Source organism: Thamnophis elegans, chromosome 1 (genome assembly GCF_009769535.1).
Source record: "Thamnophis elegans isolate rThaEle1 chromosome 1, rThaEle1.pri, whole genome shotgun sequence".
NCBI lineage: Eukaryota > Metazoa > Chordata > Lepidosauria > Squamata > Colubridae > Thamnophis > Thamnophis elegans.
This window is the reverse complement of record NC_045541.1, coordinates 115,027,406-115,049,745: the sequence shown is the minus strand read 5'-3', so window position 1 is coordinate 115,049,745 and position 22,340 is coordinate 115,027,406. Positions and strand designations below refer to the sequence as shown.

The 22,340-nt window shown below is 40.2% G+C and overlaps 1 protein-coding gene across 3 annotated transcripts in view; it reads right to left on the bottom strand.

The window, feature by feature from the left end:
* Positions 1–1,516: 1,516 nt before the first annotated feature.
* PAPLN (papilin, proteoglycan like sulfated glycoprotein) overlaps positions 1,517–22,340 on the bottom strand; it is a 92,262-nt gene continuing 71,438 nt past the window's right edge. For all 3 annotated transcript variants that reach the window (XM_032228569.1, XM_032228560.1, XM_032228578.1), the window contains 13 exons: positions 21,125–21,211; positions 17,341–17,605; positions 17,136–17,250; positions 16,513–16,642; positions 14,914–15,547; positions 14,647–14,784; positions 13,780–13,904; positions 13,302–13,440; positions 10,486–10,623; positions 6,897–7,024; positions 5,590–5,698; positions 5,129–5,304; positions 1,517–3,233 (listed from right to left, as the gene is read on the bottom strand). In XM_032228569.1, the coding sequence (XP_032084460.1) occupies positions 3,085–3,233; positions 5,129–5,304; positions 5,590–5,698; positions 6,897–7,024; positions 10,486–10,623; positions 13,302–13,440; positions 13,780–13,904; positions 14,647–14,784; positions 14,914–15,547; positions 16,513–16,642; positions 17,136–17,250; positions 17,341–17,605; positions 21,125–21,211 (2,333 nt within the window). In that variant the 3' untranslated portion in view covers positions 1,517–3,084. The remainder of the gene's footprint in view (positions 3,234–5,128; positions 5,305–5,589; positions 5,699–6,896; positions 7,025–10,485; positions 10,624–13,301; positions 13,441–13,779; positions 13,905–14,646; positions 14,785–14,913; positions 15,548–16,512; positions 16,643–17,135; positions 17,251–17,340; positions 17,606–21,124; positions 21,212–22,340) is intronic.

Genomic DNA, 22,340 nt, shown 5'->3' with positions numbered 1-22,340 from the left:
ATCTTCCCAAATACAACTTGGCCTAGTAATTGTGCACACTGGGTAGTTAAACTGGATTTTATTGTCAGCAGCTGAGGTAAAAGTCAATAGAATGGTTTAAAAGGGGGTTGACCTGTTCATGGAAGATAAGACTTTTAGTTATTGATATTACCTGTTGATGACCTTGATCATAAATATGCAGTATGCCTTAAAGCCCGTTCTCTTAGAAGCAACAGGGAAATTAGATGAGGCCCAATTTATCTAATGAATTTCCATGGCTAAGGGTGAACATGGACCTGTATTTCCTGGTTCTAATCAAATATCCTACTCACCATCATACCAAGTTTCACCATTTAACTTTCTTAGATATCAACATTAAAAGCACCAAAACATACTTGCTTTGCTTCTCAAATTTTCTATTCTGAAAAACTAGCCCACAAGATGGTCAAGTGCCTTTTTAACAGAATAACAGAATTGGAAGGGACCTTGGAGGTCTCCTAGTTGAGCCCCTTGCTCAGGCAGGAAACCCTATACCATTTCAGACAAATGGTTGTCCAATCTCTTCTTAAAAACTTCCAGTGTTGGAGCATTCACAACTTCTGGATACAAGTTGTTCCATTGATCAATTGTTCTCTCCGGAAATTTCTCCTTAGTTCTAGGTTGCTTCTCTCCTTGATTTTAAGTTGGTTGCCGGTTGCAAGGTTACCTTTTCAATCCATTAAAGGGGAGGTAGAGTCAGTGGGTTAATGTTTTTGATGAATGCACTCCTTCACGAAAACTTATCCTTATGATTATAAATGCCAGTTGGGGGAATTATTTATGGTTGGGGGAATACCATATGCTTTTTCTCTGTTTTTTTATAAGATGTACCTTCCATGAAAAATCAATTCTGAATGTAAGAAAATACAAATGTGTTTTGTTCTCTCAGTTTGTCTATATGTCTGCATGCTACAGTTAAATTATATTAACACTGAATTAATTTGCATCTTTATTGAAGAAGCTGAAAAACTTGTTACCTAGTTTATATGGTACTCCACAGTTCTCAGCAGCAGGTAATATGCAGAAGATTGCCTTGTTCCCATTACTAAACATTCTGCATAATATGCTGTAAATTTATTTATTTATTTATTTATTTATTTATTATTATATATTTATAGGCCGCCCTTTTCCCTGAGGGGACTCAGGGCGGCTTACAATCAAAAAGGAAGGGGAGTGTAGGACAATACGAAAAAAGAAATGTGCACAAAGTAAATTAGACAATAAAACTCAGCATTCACTCAGCATTCGGGAGGGGCGAAATAAGATTATCCCCAGGCCTGACGGGTTAGCCAGTTCTTGAGGGCTGTGCGGAAGGCCTGGACGGTGGTGAGGGTACGAATCTCCACGGGGAGATTGTTCCATAAATACTGGTTTGTCCATTTTTTACAGGTGCAATTGATACAGTATGTTTCTCATTTTCAGTGAAGATAGTCCCATTGTACAGTCAGATAATTAAAAAAATAGATTTGCTGGGGGGGGGGATTTGTTTTTCATTATCTGGTTATAGCTATTCATGTATCTGAAACCTGTAATGGAGTAGCCCAACTATAAAATCATATTTGCCCTCAGATATCAGAACATTCATGTATTCTGATTGGTGTATCTTAGTATAAACCTCATAGATATGGCAGATTCTCATATTTGTTTTTCCAGCAAGCAAACTACAAAAGTGAGATTGTATTACAGATGTACTTTGTTTCTAAAAGAAATGAGATCTTGAGCTACCTAAAATCTGGGAAGGTTTCAGGTTAATTGAGTCCATAATAGTGGATCGAAAGCTGTAGCAGGAATCATGTGAGGAAAAAACTGCAGATGTGCCAGCAGTGTTGGTTTTTCCTGTCTTTTACACTTAAAGGAAATTATAATACCTTACAGTAGTCACAGACATTGAGACACTTAAAGGTTGAGAATAATTAGTTAACACAAAGAGGTTTGGGATGTCTCTAGTCTTGCTCTGTAGAATGTGTTTATAGTCGGCCATTGAGAATGCATAGATACTGCAGTTTGAACTTCTACGGTGCCAATGGTCATCCTTGTATTAGGTAATCTAGCACATGGGATGGGATAATGAAAGCAGTAAAGCATACCCTTCCGCAATTCTGAGGCATCACCAATTAATTCTGTCATGATGCTGTGTACACTAGTGGGGCAGACTGCATAGTGCTTTGGAACATACACGAGTGCAAATTCAGTACTTGTCTATGACTCATTAATGCAGTGGTATCTCTTTGGGGATTGCGTGACTGCAGTCGTGAGATTCTAGAAACAAACACCACTTCTCAAATTGCACAGCCCTCTGGTATTTGTTTATGCAGAAGCGATACAACAGACTTTGTTTCCTTTTTCAAAGGCCTTAATGCAATTGAATACATATTTAATTGTAAGAGAGGACCACTGTTTAATGAACTTATTTCAAGAAATACAGCCTTGCTGTTTTAAGAATATTTGAATACAAAACCCTGCCACATTGCCATGCATTTTCCTCTTCAGATGCTTCTGAGTTCTATACATTTCCAACAAATATTAAGTGATATGTGCTGCTGGTAGTTAACTCAGCAATGTTTTCTGTATCTGCTGAAAAAACAACCATTGTCTGCTTATAACTGTTTAAATTTGAACTGCAGGGACATTTAAAATAACTGTAGGAAACAAGTTTCTAGGTCAGTATGCTAAATTTCCACAAAAAAATGTGGTCAGCAGATTTTCTTGGTGGGTTCTGGCACTAATTTAGCTTTTATGTTTGATTTAAAATGTGTCTGCTAGCCTTGATTTATCTTGAAGCAACTTTCCCACTTACTTTTGATTCTTGTCTGTATTGTTAAGCTTTGCTAGTGGAACAACTCTCCGTTTCCTTAAATGAAAAGGTCAGCCAGCTGTTAGAGGATTTGGTGTTTCTCTTGCAAAACAAAATACAGCTTAGGAAGGTGGAGATACCACTTCTGCCAACTGTTCTCTCTGTTCTCACATTAGCTGTATTGACTACCCGTGTGTATGCTTGATAAACAGATTGGAGATGAGTGCTTTTCTTCCTGAGCAGGATTGCAAGAGGGGTAGCAAGCCTGTGACTCAGCCATAGCGGCGAGAACAGCTGGCACAGCAGAAGCTGGAATAATACTCATTGTTGCAGAGCTGAGCCTGTAGAATCAGATCACAGTTAGCAAGGTGTGGCTGATCAACACATTCCCTGCTTGCGTCCACAGGGTGGGATGCTGGCACTAGAAGAGTTAAGGAAGGAAGGAAGGAAAGAAAGTCAGAAAGAACCAAACAAGGTGTTTTTTCATAATCAGTTGAGAGTTCACTTTTTGTTATTTACATTATGGCTATTTAACTGCATGCAGTGGAAAATATTCTCTATCTGCTGCAGCTCCAGCAAAAAATACTGTGAATGGAATCTACATCTTGGCAAACATTCAAAGTAGCAAATGGCAACATCAGCATTAACGCATTTTGAGAGAAAATTGATTGGTTTCTGCTGAGATATTCTCTAAATGGCAAACAGCTGTTTCAGGCTGAAAATAAATGCTCTGCACTATAACAGCAGTTACAGTTTAGCAATTCCTGAAGTTAAACTGGCATAGTTTAAAAGCCTTTGACCTTAAAATTGTCTTCCAAGTAATCTGAATGTAATAGAATGTATTTGTAAATAACAAGGACTGGATTGCCTCAATGATTTCAAGTTTCTGATTACATGCAAAAATACCGCTTTGGAGGAAAGCATGCAGAGGCAAGCTGCTGGATTTCAGCTGCCTTACCAGCAGTGGCAATTGAAGTGTCAGGTTTTAGGCACCAATTAATAATAATTTATTATATTTATATACTGCCCAACATCCAGTGACTCTCAATTCCAGACTCTCATAGCATCTCCAGCCTTGGCTGCGTTTGCCATATATAACTCAGAGACCCCACATTGATGAATAATTTAACCGATTTCATATAGATGACCACAGGAAAGAGGACCAAACCCTGCAATTTGGAGTAATTACAGGTTCAACTGCTTTCCCCTAACAATTACTAGCTGGTACTAATGGCTCAAGTGGAAATGGGGCCACTGCACAACTGCGTCCCCAACCATTGCAGGCAATCCATAAAGATGCCATGGTTGATGGGATTGATGCCCATCAAGAAATTAATAGCATCTGGAAGCAATCATCACAGTTTTTTTTCCTTCATATGATGAGGCATGGATAGTGACTGAAAGATACCTAGAAAATCTGCTTCTTTGGCTCTGTAGCTCAGGGATGCCAAACTCGATTTCAATGAGGGCCTCTTCAGGGTTGTGTTTGACCTTGGTGCCCGGGGGTAGGGGCATGGTCAGGGTGGTATGGCCAGTTTGACATCATTCCTGTTGAGGGTCCCTGTGGTGGCCCGAGCATTCTGCCAACAAAAATGGACTCTCAAGCTCTGTTTTTGACTGCCACGGCCTGCAACCCTCTGGCAGTGAAAACAGGGATGGAGGGGGGGCACATGCGAGCTTCGTTTTCGCTGGCAGAGGGTTGCAGGGGGCCTTGGCAGCCGAAACAGAGCTTAGGAGCCCATTTTTGCTGGCAGAAGCACTGCAGGCCTTTGCTTCTTTCTAGGGCAGCCACGTGAGCCAGATCTAAGTACTCCATGGGCCAGATCTAGCCACGGGGCCTTGAGTTTTGACACTCCTGCTGTAGCTGATCCCCCATCATCTTTTCAAACATATTCCCTAAAAAGGGAAGGTTGGGGACAAGACAGAAGTTGTCCAATATGGATGTATTGAAATATGATCTCTTCAGGAGAGCATACACTACAGCTTCTTTGAAGGCAGGTGCCATCTCGCCTTCACACAGAGACAGTGACCACTTCCAGATGCAAATACTTCTCTTTCAACTCTGCCTTCCATATACATATGCTTTCATTAAAGATATCAGATATACTATGTGGTTCTAAATTTTTTTTAAAAAGGCTCAGAAGTATGCTTCATGTACAGGATCAACCAGGTGTGTTTCTACAGAAGGTCTACAACACAAAACATTTCCAGTCCTCGAAGGAAGCTAAGCACATGCCACACATTTAAGGTTGCAGCTGCTGTGAAATCCAATACTGGAGATTAGAAGAAAATTTAAAAACAACTATGCACACCCACCTTCTGGCCGCCTTTTGATGACTTTAACATCTGTACTGGCACTGACGGAATGATTGCCACTGTAGGCATTGCATGTATAGGAGCCCTCATCACCAAGCTGAACATTGTTTAGAAACAAGCTTCCATCTTGAGACACACGGATACGATGACCATCTGATCTTACTGGAACCCCATTTCTATGCAGAAGTAAATAATTAGCAGTGTTGCAGTTGCTGTACTCTGTCCCCAACTCCCAGTTACAAGGAAATAAAGGGAGGGTTAGTATTCAGAGAGTCTTCCAAGGAACACACAAATAAACAGGGTTATTTCAAATGAGTTTGAAAAACTAAATCCGAATTCATCTTCCAAGTAGATGGAAGATGATAATTCCATCTACTTGGAATTGATTATAGCTTGATAATTTCTTGCATGTTTTAGTAGTACTAGAGAGATAAGCAAATGCAGCTGATTTTTTTTCTTACCTTGACCATCTTATGTTTACATTGTTTCCCATCACATCACAATGAAGATGAGCATTCTCCCCTTCAGACACAGAAAGCCTGGGCAGCAGGTCAATAATTCTCAAGTCTCCTAAGCATGAAAAGAGTGTCATCAATTCCAGGAAGATATTGCCCGAGGTCATCAAATTATATTCTGAAAATGCAGCTCTTGATTAAACAGCCCTGCTCATCATGTGCAGTTCGTCTTTCTAGCTGAAAGACTATCTACGTGGGAGAAAAATCTCGACATGATATGCACAATAGAATTCAACACAGAGAAACACTGTGTAGCCAATCAGCTACACTTAAGTTCTTCTCTATGGCTGTCCTACACTGATAAAAGTAGGAACTGTTTTCATAGCAGTAACTATATCTCCCTCCTACATTTATTCTCTCTCGCACACAAAAAAGTCACGGCAGCAGCATTTTCCAGAGGTCCCCTTTCTTATTTCTAGAACAATATTTCCACTAGGATCCTAAACCAATTTGAATTATCTTAACCGGCACCACCAATGTAAAAAAAAGTATTGAATAATTTTCTATCTTTCTTGAACCTGGCAAAATTTATGTGAAACCCTAAATATCTCCCTCGGATTATTTGATGGTATCATTGATGAAAGTAAACTGATCTCATATCTAAAGGGAGTTGTGAAGCCACAGTATAGAGCAGGGGTGTCAAACTCAAGGCCCAGGGACCAGATCCGGCCCACAGGTTGCTTAGATCTGGCCCACTGGACCACTCTGGAAACAGCAAAGGCCTGGCCTTTGGTACCTCTACCAATGAAAAAGAAGCTCATGAGGGCTGCGGGCAGCCCTCCCAAGCTCCGTTTATGCTGGCAGAGGGTTGCAGAAAACTGTTGCAGCTGAAAATGGAGTTTGGGAGCCCATTTTCACTGGCAGAGCACTCGGGCCACCATGGGTGCCCCTGACACGAATGATGCCAAGCTGACCATGCCTGCCCTGGCCATGTTCCCCCAGCCCCCTGAGGTCAAACACGACCCTGAGGCGGCCCTCAGTGAAATCGAGTTTGACACCCCTGGTGTAGAGATAGTTCTTAAGCACAACATTCAACTTTTACTAAAAAAAATTCTTGCCATCAGGTTTTAATTGCTGGAAATATGCTGAGAAAGTTCACTCTCCAGACTGGATATATTAATCAGCAACTAAAGCTTAATTTAACAACAGTAGCAAAAAAAAAAAAAGGACCACATTTTTCTCCAGCAGCAATTTCATTACTTATATTTGGGTAACATTGAAGTAAAACTTCCCCTCCCCCCAATAACCACTACCTCTAGGTCTAATTTGAACTTTTTTCTGATCTTGGTCCCGGCCATTAGAAGCAATGCAGGTAAAGAAGCCAGCATCTTCTGCTGCCAGATGACTGATTAGCAGGGCACCATCAGGTTGCTGCCTATGCCTAGAAATTAAAATTGCCATGAATTTTAGAAGAAGAAGAAGAAATACATTTATTCACAGAGTATTCTCCTTTTTGTGAGAAACTAATGGCTCAAAATGTATAGTATTCTGAATATAAGCTATGAGCTCCTAAGGTTCAATGGGATCAGGTGTCATCAGTCCTGCTTAATTGCTGCAAGCTAATTAAGAGTAGCTGGGTTACATTGCACTAAGCCATGGTTTGCTGAGGAAACCACAGTTGGCTGGGTTCTTAAGGAAATACAAGCTGTAAAGGTATTTGGTTTTGCATCCTGTGTAAATCGGTCCACTCGTAGAGTTAATCTTTTTGAGCAGCTGGTAATATGTTGGTGGTTTCACTTAAAATATGCAGGAGTCAAAAATACAAAAAGCATTGGGCTGAGTATAATTACATTGCAAGGTACCCATCCAGGCTGTAAGCAGTTTAAGAACAACCAATATCCAGGTTGTCAAATGACGGTCTTTGCCAGATCACCTCAGGCCACAAATATTGAATCATTAAAATGAATGAGTTTCTACGTAGATAGGATGAAGCAGGAATGTATTATAGAGAGAAAGCCTCTGGGAGAATTAGGACATCCCTTTGATAGCCTGTCTTCCGGTTCTTCTAACTGATGTACATGGGAGGGGGGTCTCCCTATTTTATCCGCAGAGTAAGAACTTAATGAGAGAGGATGAACTAAGGATTAGTGGCTGGCCCAAAGTCAATTCAGAATGCTGTGATTGAGAGAAGCTTTGAAACTGCCTAGTCCTAGATGCTGATCATCACATTATGCTGTGTTCCATCCATCCTAATCATGCTTGGGAAAGCTCATTGAAAATAAAGGAGGGACAAGCTGTCTGTTCGGGTTTTCCCAGATTCATTTTGTAAACATGGTGCATTTCAGGCCATCTTACTCATCCTTCTTTAGCTGGAGCTACTTCATCTGTGTGAATATGTTCTACTAAACCTAGGGCAGTAAAGGGTATGAAAAAGGGGTGATTGATTGGGTTATAAATGCTTGTTCAGTGATTGTTCAAACATGCTGTATGGTGATGCTGAACAAGAGAGAGTTTCAACTCCCATAGCATCCCCATGTGGTCATGTTGGAGCTCGGTGCTGCCCAATTTGCAATTACAATGTCACAGTGACTTGTGGTCACAATTTCCAACATTCTCGGCCCACTTTCCACAAGTAAAGCACTAGGGAAGCTGGCAGGAAGTTGGAAATTATTTTTGCTGCTTTTTTGCCTACCTGTGATGCTTAGCAGCTGCCTGTGGCATTCTTCGGGGCACCTGCACATCTACCTATGCTTGGTAGAATTCATCCATGGCACCTCCTATGGCACCAGCCAACAGCACCCACCCTGACCCTCCTATACCACCCTGCCCCACGCTCCACATGCATAATGCATGTCCCCCCAACTTGTGGCAGAAAACACCAGCTTGATTCTGTAGGATTTCTGCCTCTTCTCACTTCCCACTTAATGACCCCCATGGTCCTAGGGCTACAACGAACACTGGGACTACAAGGATTGCCATCACTAAACAATGTTCTCACATGACATGGCACTTTATGTCCACATTGCTTAACTATAGAAATTCTGGTCCCAAGTGCTGTGGTAACCCAAGGGCTACCTGTCACAAAATGGGCTCTATTTGCCCAACTCATTCAGTAACACAAACAAGTCAAGGCTAAGGTTAACTACGTGAGTATGCTTTTGTTAAGCATGTTATATGAACTCAGCTGCTGTACATTAAACAGTTACAAAGACTTCTAGCTCAAGAAAAAAAAAGCAGTTACCACAAAAGGTTATACAGAAATTTATATGGAAATGATGACCAGAAAAATGTAAGGAAATAGGAGAAAGAAATGCAGGAAAATGTGAATAGGAAATGCTTAAAAAAGGCCTACTAAAATAAAGTATAGCTGTAGATTAATACAGAGAAGAAAGTGTCCTAAGGGGAAAAACAGAAAGGGAAAATTTATAGACAATTATCCCAAAGGTGCTTTTTCAGGAGGCAACTGGATTTTCCGAGGTGGCGCAGTGGTTAAATGCAGCACTGCAGGCTACTGCTAGATCAGCAGTTCAGCGGTTCAAATCTCACCGGCTCAGGGTTGACTCAGCCTTCCATCCTTCCGAGGTGGGTAAAATGAGGACCCAGATTGTTGGGGGCAATATGCTGACTCTCTGTAAACCGCTTAGAGAGGGCTGAAAGCCCTATGAAGCGGTATATAAGTCTACTGCTATTGCTATTCTTGTTTTTTCTTTGAAGATGTTTCACTTCTCATCCAAGAAGCTTTTTCAGCTCTGACTGGATGGTGGGGAATGGAAGGATTTATATTCCTTGCAGACAGCTGGTCATTTGCATCCTTTTAGAGGGTTGTTGAAGCCCTTGGAGGTTTATCTGTGTCCTCAGGGTCATCTGATTGGTGCTCCTGGTTCCTATAATCTGCAATCCCCCCTCCTCTGAAAATCCATTCCTACTCCCACACCATTGAAAGGGTGTTCATCCCAAATTGCATAGCTAAAAGTCTGTAGAGAGTCTCAGCCATCCAGGTCATGGTTGTCCCAAAGGTACTTTCTCAGGAGGCAACTGGGTTTTCTTTTTTTAAAGACATTTCACTTCTCATTCAAGAGGTTTCTTCAGCTCTGACAGGATAGTACAATCGCGCGAGCGATCGTGGGTGCACCTAGGTACACCTACGTTACACCTATCCTCCGCGAGCTGCACTGGCTGCCCATTGGTCTCCGGACACGCTTTAAGGTGCTAGTCGTTACTTATAAAGCCCTTCATGGCATCGGACCTGGGTACCTGAGAGACCGCCTCCTGCCAATTACCTCCCAAAGACCAATTCGATCGCACAGACTAGGCCTTCTCTGGATCCCATCTGCCAGCCAATGTCGGCTGGCGACCCCCCGGGGGAAAGCCTTCTCTGTTGCAGCTCCGGCCCTCTGAAACGAGCTCCCCGTGGAGATCTGGACCCTTACGATCCTCCAGGCCTTCTGTAAAGCCACTAAGTCCTGGCTGCTCTGGCAGGCTGGGGGCTGTTGAAGTATCCAGCCCCACGGTAACTATGAATGTTGTTGTATTTTAAATTGTTGTTTGTCTTATTTATTCTCTTTCCCCTTTTTATTGTAAGCCGCCCGGAGTCCTCCGGGAGTGGGCGGCATACAAGACTAATAAACATAACATAACATAACATAACATAACATAACATAACATAACATAACATAACATAACATAGTAGTCTTCAAAGAAAAAACAAACAAACAAAAACAAAAGTCCAGTTGCCCTCTGAAAAAGCACCTTTGGGACAACCATAACCTGCATGATTGAGAATCGCTATAGACCAGGGGTATCAAATTCAATTTACTTATTTCATTGGAGTCATTGGGCTTTTGCACACTTAGTACAAAGACAACAAAATGAGAGCGTAATATTGTCAAGAATACCACTTACCTGGCAGATGAAATAGGACGGCTATCTTTCTGCCATTCAATGGTCAAAGAGGGGGAAGCCTCTACATGACAAGGCAGCCTGACTTGTTCGCCAATGCTAGCATCAACTACCGAAGGCTCATTCTTATACATTTTTAACCTGCAAAGTAGATGCATTAAATGTTTTTTTAAAAGGATCAGAATTCCTTCTTTCATTTTAATCACTCTTTTCAGCAAGTGTTGAAAAGTTCCTTGTCAATGGAAAGGTTTGCCATTGGCAAAAGATGATATCTCAGCCCAAGGCAAAATAATTCCAGAGCAGTTGCTCTCTGTCTCTGGGTGGCTTCCTGGTTTTTGAGAAAATAGCTGGGGGATAAAGTGATAGAAGTTAGGCCTAGAACACAAGTGGTGAATGGCGAAGAGTGAATCTGCTGTGTATATCTCCAAGGATTTGTGATTCCTACTGGCTCAGCAGTTGGCAACCATGGCTACATAAGCCTTTGCCCATCTTGGGCTGTTGCACTAGTTACAACCTTATCTGAAGACATGAGGACTTTAAGATAAGATAATCTTTATTGTCATTTTTACTGTGATTATACTGCCACACAATAAAAATAAAATTCTGTTGCCTGCTCTCTAAAGAAAGTATATATCTATACACATACATACTGCGGATCCTATTCAAGCATCACTTTTATATGCCATGTCCTGGATAGAAGGAAGTGAACTACCAATAATCTTTTCTGCTGTCCTCACCACTCTCTGCACCGCCTTCCTGTCCGAAGCAGTAATGCTTCCAAATCAGATTTTAATGCCATATGACAGGATGTTCTCTATTGTCCCTCTATAGAAAGTGGTAAGGACAGGGAGAGGAAGATGTACTTTCCTCATGTGACACAGAAAATGCAGGTGCTGCTGTACCCACTTCACCAGTGTCTCACTGTTGAGTGATCAAGCTAGCTTTACTGAGGTGATTCATGCCCCGTCATCATACATCTAGAGTACTGTATCAGGCTCTATATGGCTATTAAAAGCTATCCAGAATTTTCAACTGCATAAAATGCAGCAGCCAGAATGCAGTTGTAGATGGGAATATATTACATCTTATTCCGGGCTCTACATTAGCTTCGCATTAACCTTTAACTGCAATTTAAAGTACTGATTTTAACCTAGAGAGATATTTATGATTTGGCTAATTTGGCAAGTTACTTATAGATCTGCATTCTCCACTGGAGTCGGCCAGACCAATTCAATTATGAGGAGAAGGAACTGGTTGTTTCCCATTTTCAAGAAGCTTGGGGGAGAGAGGGCAAAGATGGAAGTGTTGCTTTTCCTTTTATTGGAGGTTAGATTAACCGTGACATTATCTCCTTTCAGAAGAAGCTAAAAATGGTATATGAATTCGATAAATGTATCTGCATTACATAATTGAACTTTAGCCCTTCTCTCTTTTCGTCATGATTTGAACATAAATGGACCATTACAGAGAGTCTTCTTCAACAAGTATACGGCGCTCTCTCAACAATTTTACAAAATGTAGGTTTGTATAATTACATCCCTTTTAACAGTTCCCTTGGCTATAGGCCCAGATAATGCTGATAGCCATGAGAATCCCATGTAACAGAATGTTCTCCTTATAATTTATCTGGCCATGTGTGATGCTTTCAGCAAGAATTTCAACAAAATCATGCAGCTGTCTGGGAACCTACGCCAGCCTGTTAATCCAGATATAGTAGGTTAGGAGGTTTACTCCTATCCTGTGAGCAAGAATAAAGAATAAAGCAACTGAATTGACACATGATTGCAAAACAAATGACTCCCACTCCCTTTGATAATGTTCCATGCATGCACTTTAGTTTTTGAGAGGAGGATTATTTCCAATTATTGAAGCTAGTGACAGTTGCTACAGATGGACGCCTCAGAAATCAATGAATAGAACTGGGAATGGCAGATTACCTACTCCATTTTTACTATTTCTCCTGGGCAGCTTTTTTTGCAGAAGGTGGCCTGATAGTTACCCTTGTCACTGAAATGATGCACTCAACCCCACTGCCATACTAAGCTATTTTTTTTAAAAGACAAGTTGCTAAAAATAAGCTCTTAAATTTCATCATCTCTCTCTCACTACAGCCTTTCTTAGTTCTTTTTAGTGTAGCGACATTCTAGAATGTGACTCACGGTTCTTAATGAGAGGATACCCACCTATGCGAAAGAAGCAATTTTGAGCTGATGATGCTTGTGAACCTTGGCTGCAAGCAGGCCACTGACTTTTATTACAAAACTGCCCAGTGATCAGTGAAAATAAGCTATTTAAATAATTGCTTGTCTGTAAAAGAGAGCATGTTTTGCTAGAATCTCTTTCCTGCAGATATAAGTTTTATTTCAACAATGAATATTTATTAAACCCAGTAATTAATTTCTTAATGATTGCTTCCTTCTAACAGTAGGTTCCTCGAGGAGCCGAGCAAAACACAGAAAACTGCCTAAGGCATAAAATGATTTCATTAAAACACTTTGATATCAACGGTTGCTTAAATTAAGTTCCTTAATTTAACCTTAACCTTAACTGAAAGGTTCTTTCAGTTGCCTGATCAGGTCCAACCAGTAAGAAAGAAAAGGAAAAAAATATATATAAAAAAACCTAGGTTAGAGTTGCTCCACATTCTGTATTGTAGCCGTAAAGAAAATGCAGGGCTGATTTCTAAGCATTTAGATTAGATACAATGGCACTATGATTAAATAGCCTGCTGTTGTTTGATCAGCTTCCAAATGCATCTCTAAAGAGTGCACAGCACAATATGTGGAACATGAGCTGCTTTGGGAAATTGAAAGCTATACCTGTATGTTATTTGAGGATGCAGAGAAGAAACATGTGACCACCTGTCATTAGTTCCTGTGCCAAAGACTCTGTGCTGGTGATTCTGATCATGAGTAAGTTGATGCCTTCTTCCCTGGGTGAAGGTAGATTGAGGGATTTCTACACAAAGAAACAGAACAAAGAAGCCATCAGGATTTGACTTTCAGAAATCTTTGGGGGCTGACAAAGGGATGGTTCTTTCCAGGGTTTGTTTGCCCAGGAGATTTTCCTTGTACTAAGTTTCCCATAAGATGGAGGAGAGCTTTCCAAGCATTGGGATGGCAGAGCAAGAAAGGAGTTCCCTGGATAAAGACAGCATTGGTTTTGTACTCTGATGAAATGTGGAAAGGATATCATTTTCCATTGATGAAAAAAGAATTGTAGAACAACCTGCTGGCTATATCAGGACAAGCAGTTTCTTGCTTTATGGCTGTTATGAGTAACAAAGAATAAAATAACCTTTGATCAGCAACTCGATCTGCCTGCGTTCCACCCTCCCATTTGAAATTGTGCACGTGTAGATGCCAGCATCCTGGGTCCTGAGATGGCTAACCACCAGGGAGTTGTCAGATTGGTAGGTATGCCTATGGGGAGAAAAGATTAAAGGATTGTCAAATGTGGTAAACTGGAAATTGCACCAACTCAGTGGCAGTCACTGACAGAATCAGTTAACATAGAATGACATATTCAGTTGACAGTGTCAAACTGACAGTGTCAGTTAACAGTGTCAAATTGATAGCAATTACTCTGGTTGGTTATGGGAATAAGAGCAAGAAAGTGATGCTAAAGATGAATCGCTGGCAGGTTTTGTACTGGTTATGTGAAGACAGTGAAATACAGTTAGATCTCAACTTATGACCACAGGTAAGCCCAAAATTTCTGTTGCTAAAGCAAGACGTTTGTTTAGTGAGTTTTGCCTCATTTGTTAAGTTAGTGACATGATTGTTAAATGAATCTGGGCTCCCCCATTGACTTTGCTTGTCAGAAGGTCACAAAAGGGGATCACATGACCACGGGACACTACAACCAGTTGCCAAGGATCTTAATTTTGTGACCATGGAGGTGCTGCAATGGTCGTAAGTGTGAAAAATGGTCATAGTCACTTTTTTCAGTGCTATTATAATGTCAAACAGTTACTAAACAAACTGTTGCGAGTTAAGGACTATCTGCAATGCAGCAATGGAAACATGCATGTAAACCTCACTCAAGTTCATCACATGATCAGAGGTTGTAGGTTTAGATACTGACAAATTTCAAATGTGAAACCTATGACCTCAAAGTTCCATTCATAGGGGATATGGGGGTGAATCCAGGGGTCAGTCCTACCTATCAGAGGAGATTGGCTGTCCGTCTTTCTGCCATTCAACTCTAGAGAAGTGGGAATTGTCTGTCTTACAGAGAAGACGGATGCTTTGTCCTAGGCCTGCTTCCACTGCAGAAGATTCTGGTCCATCCAAGAAGATCCTGAAAGATATGCAACGGTTTCCCCCAAAATGGACATGCATAGAGGATTAGATACGAACTTGTATGAAGCATGATTCTAAAATATTAGCAAGACATCTTCAATATTTCTGTGCTAATGCAAAAATGTACCTGTTCAAAGAATATTGAAAAGTGGACTCTGGTGGGGTTTGATACCCAAATCTTCTCCGTGTTAATGCATCTGCTCCAGATTCCCTCCTCCACTCGTCACCCTCATGTTGAGTGATCTGGCCATTCACAGTCAGCTGCTTCTCTGAGTGTCTGGAAATCACAGTCTCACTCAAACCATGCAAATGGTCTATGGTGTCCCTTTTTATTTCATCAAGAGTTCTTGAGTGATGAGAATTTTCTGACTGGTTTTCTAGCAAGCTAGTTCCTTGCTCAGATTCAGGTAAGGCATCTTGATTGGAGGAAGTTCTATCACTATGACCTTCATTTCCTGTTCTATGAGTTATAGTTCTTCCAAATTGTTGTGGATTTACCTCTGTTTTCCCTTCTTGCAGTTGAGAACTAGAGGGGATGTTAGGACTTGCCACATGGTGGTGAAGGCTCACATGGCTTCTTCCCATTGATCCATGGCAGGTGTTCATGCATTCTTCTTCAGTAGCAAAGTTGTTCTTATTCCCATGGCAACTTCCATACCAAAAACGATTGCATTTTCCAACATCGCTTACAAAATACCAACGTATGGTCCAATCTGTGCAGGAACCATGGGCACTGGGTAACATACACTGGACAGGAAAAGCTAGCAACAAAAGCCAGGAGAGAAATGATATTCGTATGCTTTTTTATTTATCATGCTATCAAGTACTTTGGCTTCCTATATTGTACTTTCCCCATGCCTGCATGAATCTCCTTCCGGCCTAAAGCAGTAATTCCTAACTTCACAATCGCCAGATTTGTGGACTTCAAATCCCAGAATTCCATAGCTAGCATCACCATTTATGAGAATTCTAGGAGTTAAAGTTCTCACACTGGGAAGTTGCCAAGGTTGGGAAACACTACACAAAGAATTATGTGATATGTATGAATATAAATGATTTCATCCGGGAGCCTGAACTAGTTTTACTTCAAAACAGAAATGTGTTGGTGAGTCTTTCTTATGAAGAGCATAGAATGTACAAATTCATCAAAACCTAACCACAAAACACAAAGAATTTTTCTATGCAAGGAATATAAACAATAGAATTCAGGTATAAAGGTATTTATATATTTCAAGTTGAACTTTTTAAATCAGATTTTTGATCATGTAGTACGCAAATAGTCCACATTCAGTGACCACTTTTTCAGCAAACTATTCAAAGTTAGGATGGCCCTGAATGAGGGGACTTACCACTGTTCCTCATAGTTGTGGCTGTTGCAGCGCTTATGTGATTAACATTCTTTGCCATCTTTTGGCAAGCAAATTCAACAGAGAGGTTAGCAGGAAGTTGCACATGGTGATCACATGACTAGAGTATGCTGTGACCACACAAGATTTGCCTGAAGATGGCAACTGGAACTGCTGCAACTGCCATCACAAGTCAACAGAGTCATGTCATGTGCTTTGCGAATGTGTTGTTTAATGACAGAGCTGAAGGCCACAATTACCATCATTAAGCAAGACTACCTGTACATATAAAATACCACCAAAATGATTCCATTGGTTGCTGCTATTTTTCTGGAAAATACTAAATGTGAAGCTACATTTCAAAACCAAATGTCACTTACATTGACTGAATCTTGTGGGACATCCTTCCCCTTGAGGCCCTAAAGCAGAGGCAATGTTGTCATAGCAACAACCATACATAGAACCTCGGCATTCCTCTGTTGGTAGCTGCTGGGCAAGAACTTGGCTTGTCTTAAAGAAAACCAGATGTTACTCTGATTATACATTCAAAAGTGTTTATGAAGTAGCACATTCAACTGAATTTATCCCAGAAACAATTCATAATTCAGTTACATTTTTACTACGGAACAAAATATCAAAAAGCTACATTGCTAACTTTAATGTGATGAATGGAAACAGCCCATTATACCCTGTGAAAGACAGCAAAACACTTTATAATATTTTGCTGTATCTTAGCGAGAACTTGGAGGAATTGTCTGTAGAAATAGAAAAGCACAGAATTGTGGAGATGGAAGGAACCTTCTCTAGTTTTTCATTTGGAGGGGCAGAAGAACTGATGAACTTTTGAACCTAATTCAATTTGCAGATGTTTATGGAAGCATCAGATTTATCAAGAGGACACAGGGAAACAGCCTTAAGTTTGGATAAATGCAGCCGTTGTATATGGGGAAGTAACTATATTCCAACACGTCTTCTAGAACATGTAGAAGTTTGCCTCACTTACTGTTGGAGTGGGAGTAACAGGATTTCTGCTTATGTAAACATCACTGTAGTATTGTGTGCACCCTTCTTGGTTAGGTCCCTGGGAATGTGATACTCCATCGGGGCAGCATCCATATCTGGGGTGGGTGGGAAACCAGTAACATGTTGAAAGCAATCCAATAAATCAGCTTTGCCTGCAAATTGCTCATTCAGTGAGCTAGTCCTACCTGCTCAGATGGCAAGAATCAAGTGGGCAACCTTGGCCAAAGGGACCTGCTGCAGTAGTGCGACCATCTGAACAACATCCATGAGGAGTATGGTTGCAGTCTTGATCATTACTACCACCGTTTGGATAAGAATGGGACCGACGGGACACAGAAGAGTCTGAGTAAGAATCCCATCCAAGAGGTAAGAAATTGGAGCGAGGACTTTCATTTAGCTGGACCTGGTGATGGGTAGAGCCAGCTTGGCTTATTCTTTCATGTCTAGAAACTGAAAAATATAAGAGATAAAGTCCTTTGTACCTTTAAAAAAACCCAATATAATATTATATATATATATATATATATATATATATATATATATATATATATATATATATATATATATATATATATATATATATATCTTGTAATCTTATTTCATTGGGGCAGACTCTTAACTAGAGGTGTGTAGTGGTGAGATCTACACACAGGTTTCTCTATTTTCTTTTACCCCAATATCCCTGCACCTTCCCTCCACCCATCACATTCTTGCTTACCTGATATAGATCACCTGTACTTACAGTACAAGGCTTATCACTTGGTGTAGCACTCAATCATAATGCAGAAAGTCTTAAAATAAGTAATTGACTACATTACATTCCCAAATTAGAGTAATGACCTCTATTATCAATTGTTAGAAATGAGGAGTCCGATAGCACATTATTAGGCTATCAAATGTTATTAAAAGGCATACATTTTGGTGGCCACTCCATGCCTCTAATAAAATGAGTTAGTCAGTCTTTTTCAATTTGTTAGTCTGATAAGGTGCTACCAGACTATTCCTGATTTTTGGTTACCAACATGGCTCTCCTACAATATCAATTGCAAAATGGAGTCTATTAATTTGACAACAAAATAAAACTACCCTACTTAAAATAGTGGTTTTTGTTTGGTTGGTTGGTTGTTTTACAATGTCCTTAGGATCATAGCTGAGACTCCTTAATTGTACATGCATATAACCTGAAAAAAAGTCAGGGAAATAAAAATGGTCCAAAGACTTAGGTAGCAGCTACCAAGGCAAGTTATTAATATTGAGCTAACTCCTTGCTTCATTCACAGAACTATGAAATGGACAAAAGACAATACTTTCCAGTGGTAACCTCTTATGTTTTCTCATTATTTTTCCTTTCACAGAGATCAAATCTTTGTGTAGCAAAAATGGGAATAAACACTCAAAGCATTTGATGGATGGACTGGTTGCTGGGAAGCAGGTACTTTCTCTAGGTTAACTTTCTAGGAGCCCAGGAAGATTACTTTGCAGCTGTAGCTATAGTTATCAGACAGAGGGGTAATAATAAAAAGGGAGTGGGAGGAAACAGGAGCTTGATGCGAAGATTAGGATCAAGAGAATAAAGAAGTGTGCTATTAATTTTTTATACTTGCATACTTTCCTGCCCATAATATGGATGGAAAACTTAATAGGTATGGGAAAACAATAGAGGTTTAGTTCCACTTCACATTACTGCATAGTAAGGTCTGGCATACAGATATGAAACCTGAACACATATGAGAATATTGTGAGAGGAGAAAGAAAAGTTTTCTTCTTCTTCTTCTTTTTTAACCTGAAATTTGTCGTCCTCCTTTTTCCAGAAATCAGAAAGAATAGAATAGAATATATCTTTATTACGGTCATAGACAAGCAATAGACATCACATTACAATATATTAAAATAATAATAATACTGACTATTACTGATTAATAGTGGATAATAACATCCATGTTAAGAAAATTCATGTTCTCAAACTGTTAGGGTCAATCCCTACTTTACATGAGTGAAAAGCCAATAAGTATGTGAATAAATATATTGTTCCAAAAATTGTTAAAGATATCTCCAAAAAATTGGTACAAGTTGACAGCTACAATTCTGTAAGCAATTTTTTTCTCATTGCAGCAACACAGAATTTTCCCAAAGAATATTGCAAGTCCAGCTGACTGGGCTCTTGAAAAAACCATTTATACTGTAACGGGACAACTCACTGCAGCCAATTTGCCACTCATCATGTTGGCTGTGCCAAATTAAACTTACAAACCATGTTCAATTCACCACAGCCAACTACAGCCAACTCAAATCAGGACAACTTGCCATGTCCAATTCATCATAGGACAACTTGCTGCGGGACAATTGAACAATTCAATTATTTAAAATGATTTTAACAATTGTTAATGTTTGTCATTCACATTTCATTTTGCCCCTCCTTTGGCATCCTTTCTTTAATGATTCTATACCACTATTTCTTTGATATTAGTGTAACTCTTGTCCCACGGCAAGTTGCCATGTGGCGAATTGTTCCATGGCGAGTTGGCTGTAACAACTTGGCTGTGGTGAGTTGTCATAGACTCCATTTACACTGGGACTAAATGGCATACAATAACATATTGTGGACAGTTTTCATTTGAATGCAGTATGCACAGGATATAGAATGAATACCATTTCTTTTTTTTATTTTATACTCATTTAAGACTCAAGAAGACTGAGCACGATCAGGTTTCAAAATGTTGTATTCCCTTTGCCTCTTATTTATAGTTTTTTATTGAATATCACTATGAGGAAACATGAAGCATGAAAAGGAAGCAAAAAGTGTGAGCTTGGGTGAAAAATCAAGGGAAAAACATCTTGGTCATCTTGGTCATCTTGGCTGATCCCTCTATCCTCAAAGCTAAACAGGGATTGCATTTAGTCAATATAGCCAATCACCAAGGTATCCAGAAGTGTAGTCTAGCCCAAGATATACTAATAGTATCCCAGAAGAAGCCGATTCACTTACAAGAAAGCAATTTAGTCAAGAATCCATCAGTGTCTATTGCCCTAGGAGTCAAGGCTACCTCAATATAATTTTTAAGTAAAATTGACACATTCAGTCAAAGAACAACATGATTTCCTACTTTTCGGGAAACATGTAAAGTATCAGAAGACACATGATTTAAGTACCAAGTACAAGTAGGGTAGAATTGCCTGAGAAAATTATTGTATCTTTAAGTTAGAAATTGGAAATACTGACAGGCAAGGCTTGCCCTATGCCTTCTGCAAAACTGTAAATGATTTTTTTAGGATCTACTCTGAAAACACTAGTTGTGACATACAGTTAACAAAGCCTTTTAAATTTATCATTCAAGTTCATTGAAGACTTCAGGCAAGTCTTTCCTGACAGTTTCCTGACAGTTAGAACAATTAATCAGTGGAACAGCTTGCCTCCAGAAGTTGTGAATGCCCCAACACTGGAAGCCTTTAAGAAGATGTTGGATAGCCATTTGTCTGAAATGGTATAGCGTTTCCTACCTAGGCAGGGGGTTGGACTAGAAGACCTCCAAGGTCCCTTCCAACTCTGCTATTGTATTATTGTAAATTGCAAGGTGGATCTCCAGTGAGGTATTAGAACTGGGACTACCAATGCATTATCCATAAGCAGCAATCTCTCCCTGAGCATGTTCTAGGCTCCAGGTGATTTGTCCTATATATCTGATTGGCAGGTCAACATGACAACTATTTTTGTATAGGAGCTCCTTTCTCTCACACAGCTATAACATCTCTACAATTTCCAAATGTGCAAATTGGTTCCCACTACATTAGTGACTAGGGGCGGAAGCAGATATCAATTTATCTCCATCTTCATATTCATGTCACCTTTGCTTTCTGGCACTGTCACTGAGAAAAGCAGGAAAAGGAAGGCAGGCTAATGGGTCTAAAGCTTTTTCCTTACAAAACTACTAGACTACTAGATGAAGGAAGGCCAACTTGGCATTTCCAAACCTTCAGTGCCTTGATCAGGATGGTAGCGGGTCAGTAACGTCCGACGACTGATATTGAACCCTGTGATGTCTTGCATACTGGGAACCTCTGCAGGAATACAAATAATATCATATTATTCTGTGTAAAAAGACCCACCTCTACTCCCACTATCATCAGTTAAAGGGAGCCTACAGAATACTTGTAGTGTTAAAATGGCACTTCAAAATAGATGGAAAGAAAACTCCATTAAAAAAGACAAGGGAAAATGTTCTACAGACTTTGATACCCAGAGTATACAGTAGAAAATATTAATATTCCTTAAGAAAGAGGCAAAATTTCAAGAAAAAAAAAGAGTACCGTAAATTAAAATGTAATACAAATGTGCAAGGAATTCCCATTTGGCTCTCCAGTACCCTAATAATATCTCCTCCAAAACTCCCAAAGTGTGTGGAGCCAAAAACTTGGGATCCTTTGTTTTCCTTGTTTTTTAATCGTGTTGGGGGAAATGGAAAGGGTGAAATGCGTTCCTTAATTTTTCTAGACTTTCCTGGTCTTACTTGATTTCATTGGCTTTTTATACTATTGATTGTGGTATCTTTGGGGAACATTTCCAAGGGTTGGGAGTAGGAGGCAGTAGTACTGACTCTCCTTTCCCTTGAGTAAGCTCCAAATAGCATTAGTGGGGTGGAGAATTCAGCCTAAGATTGTTGACCAGGAATACTGGCAAAACAAGATCCCTGCTCTGCATAGTTCCCAGGGTTTGACACTGGGGAAGTATCTTTAGTTAATATCTACATGAAGTAGCTGGGTGAAGTTATCCAATGGCATGGGGTCAGATATCACCAGTATGTGGATGTTACTCAATTGAGTATCTCTACCCTGGCCAATCAAGTGATATTGTTGAGGTTTTCCTCTGGTTATTAGGATCAGGATGGGGAACTACAAGTTTAAGCTCAACTTTAGAAAGATCCGGTAGCTATGGATTCAAGGACCCTACGTTTTCAGAGATTTTCCATGTTAGATCGGCGAAAAGCAGCAGGTGAGAGGTGTGAGTGAGTTTCAGCACTTTTTATTGCAAGAGTAAGTGACTGCACTCTGCCGGCTGGGCTGCTGGGGCTCGCCTTTTAAGAAGCCCTGGCAGAGCAGCTGGCCAATGACAGTTGCTTAAACTTCCCGGGGTTTGGGCAACCAATCCCGGTGAGCATGAGAAAACATGTAAATTTGACAACGTCCGTAC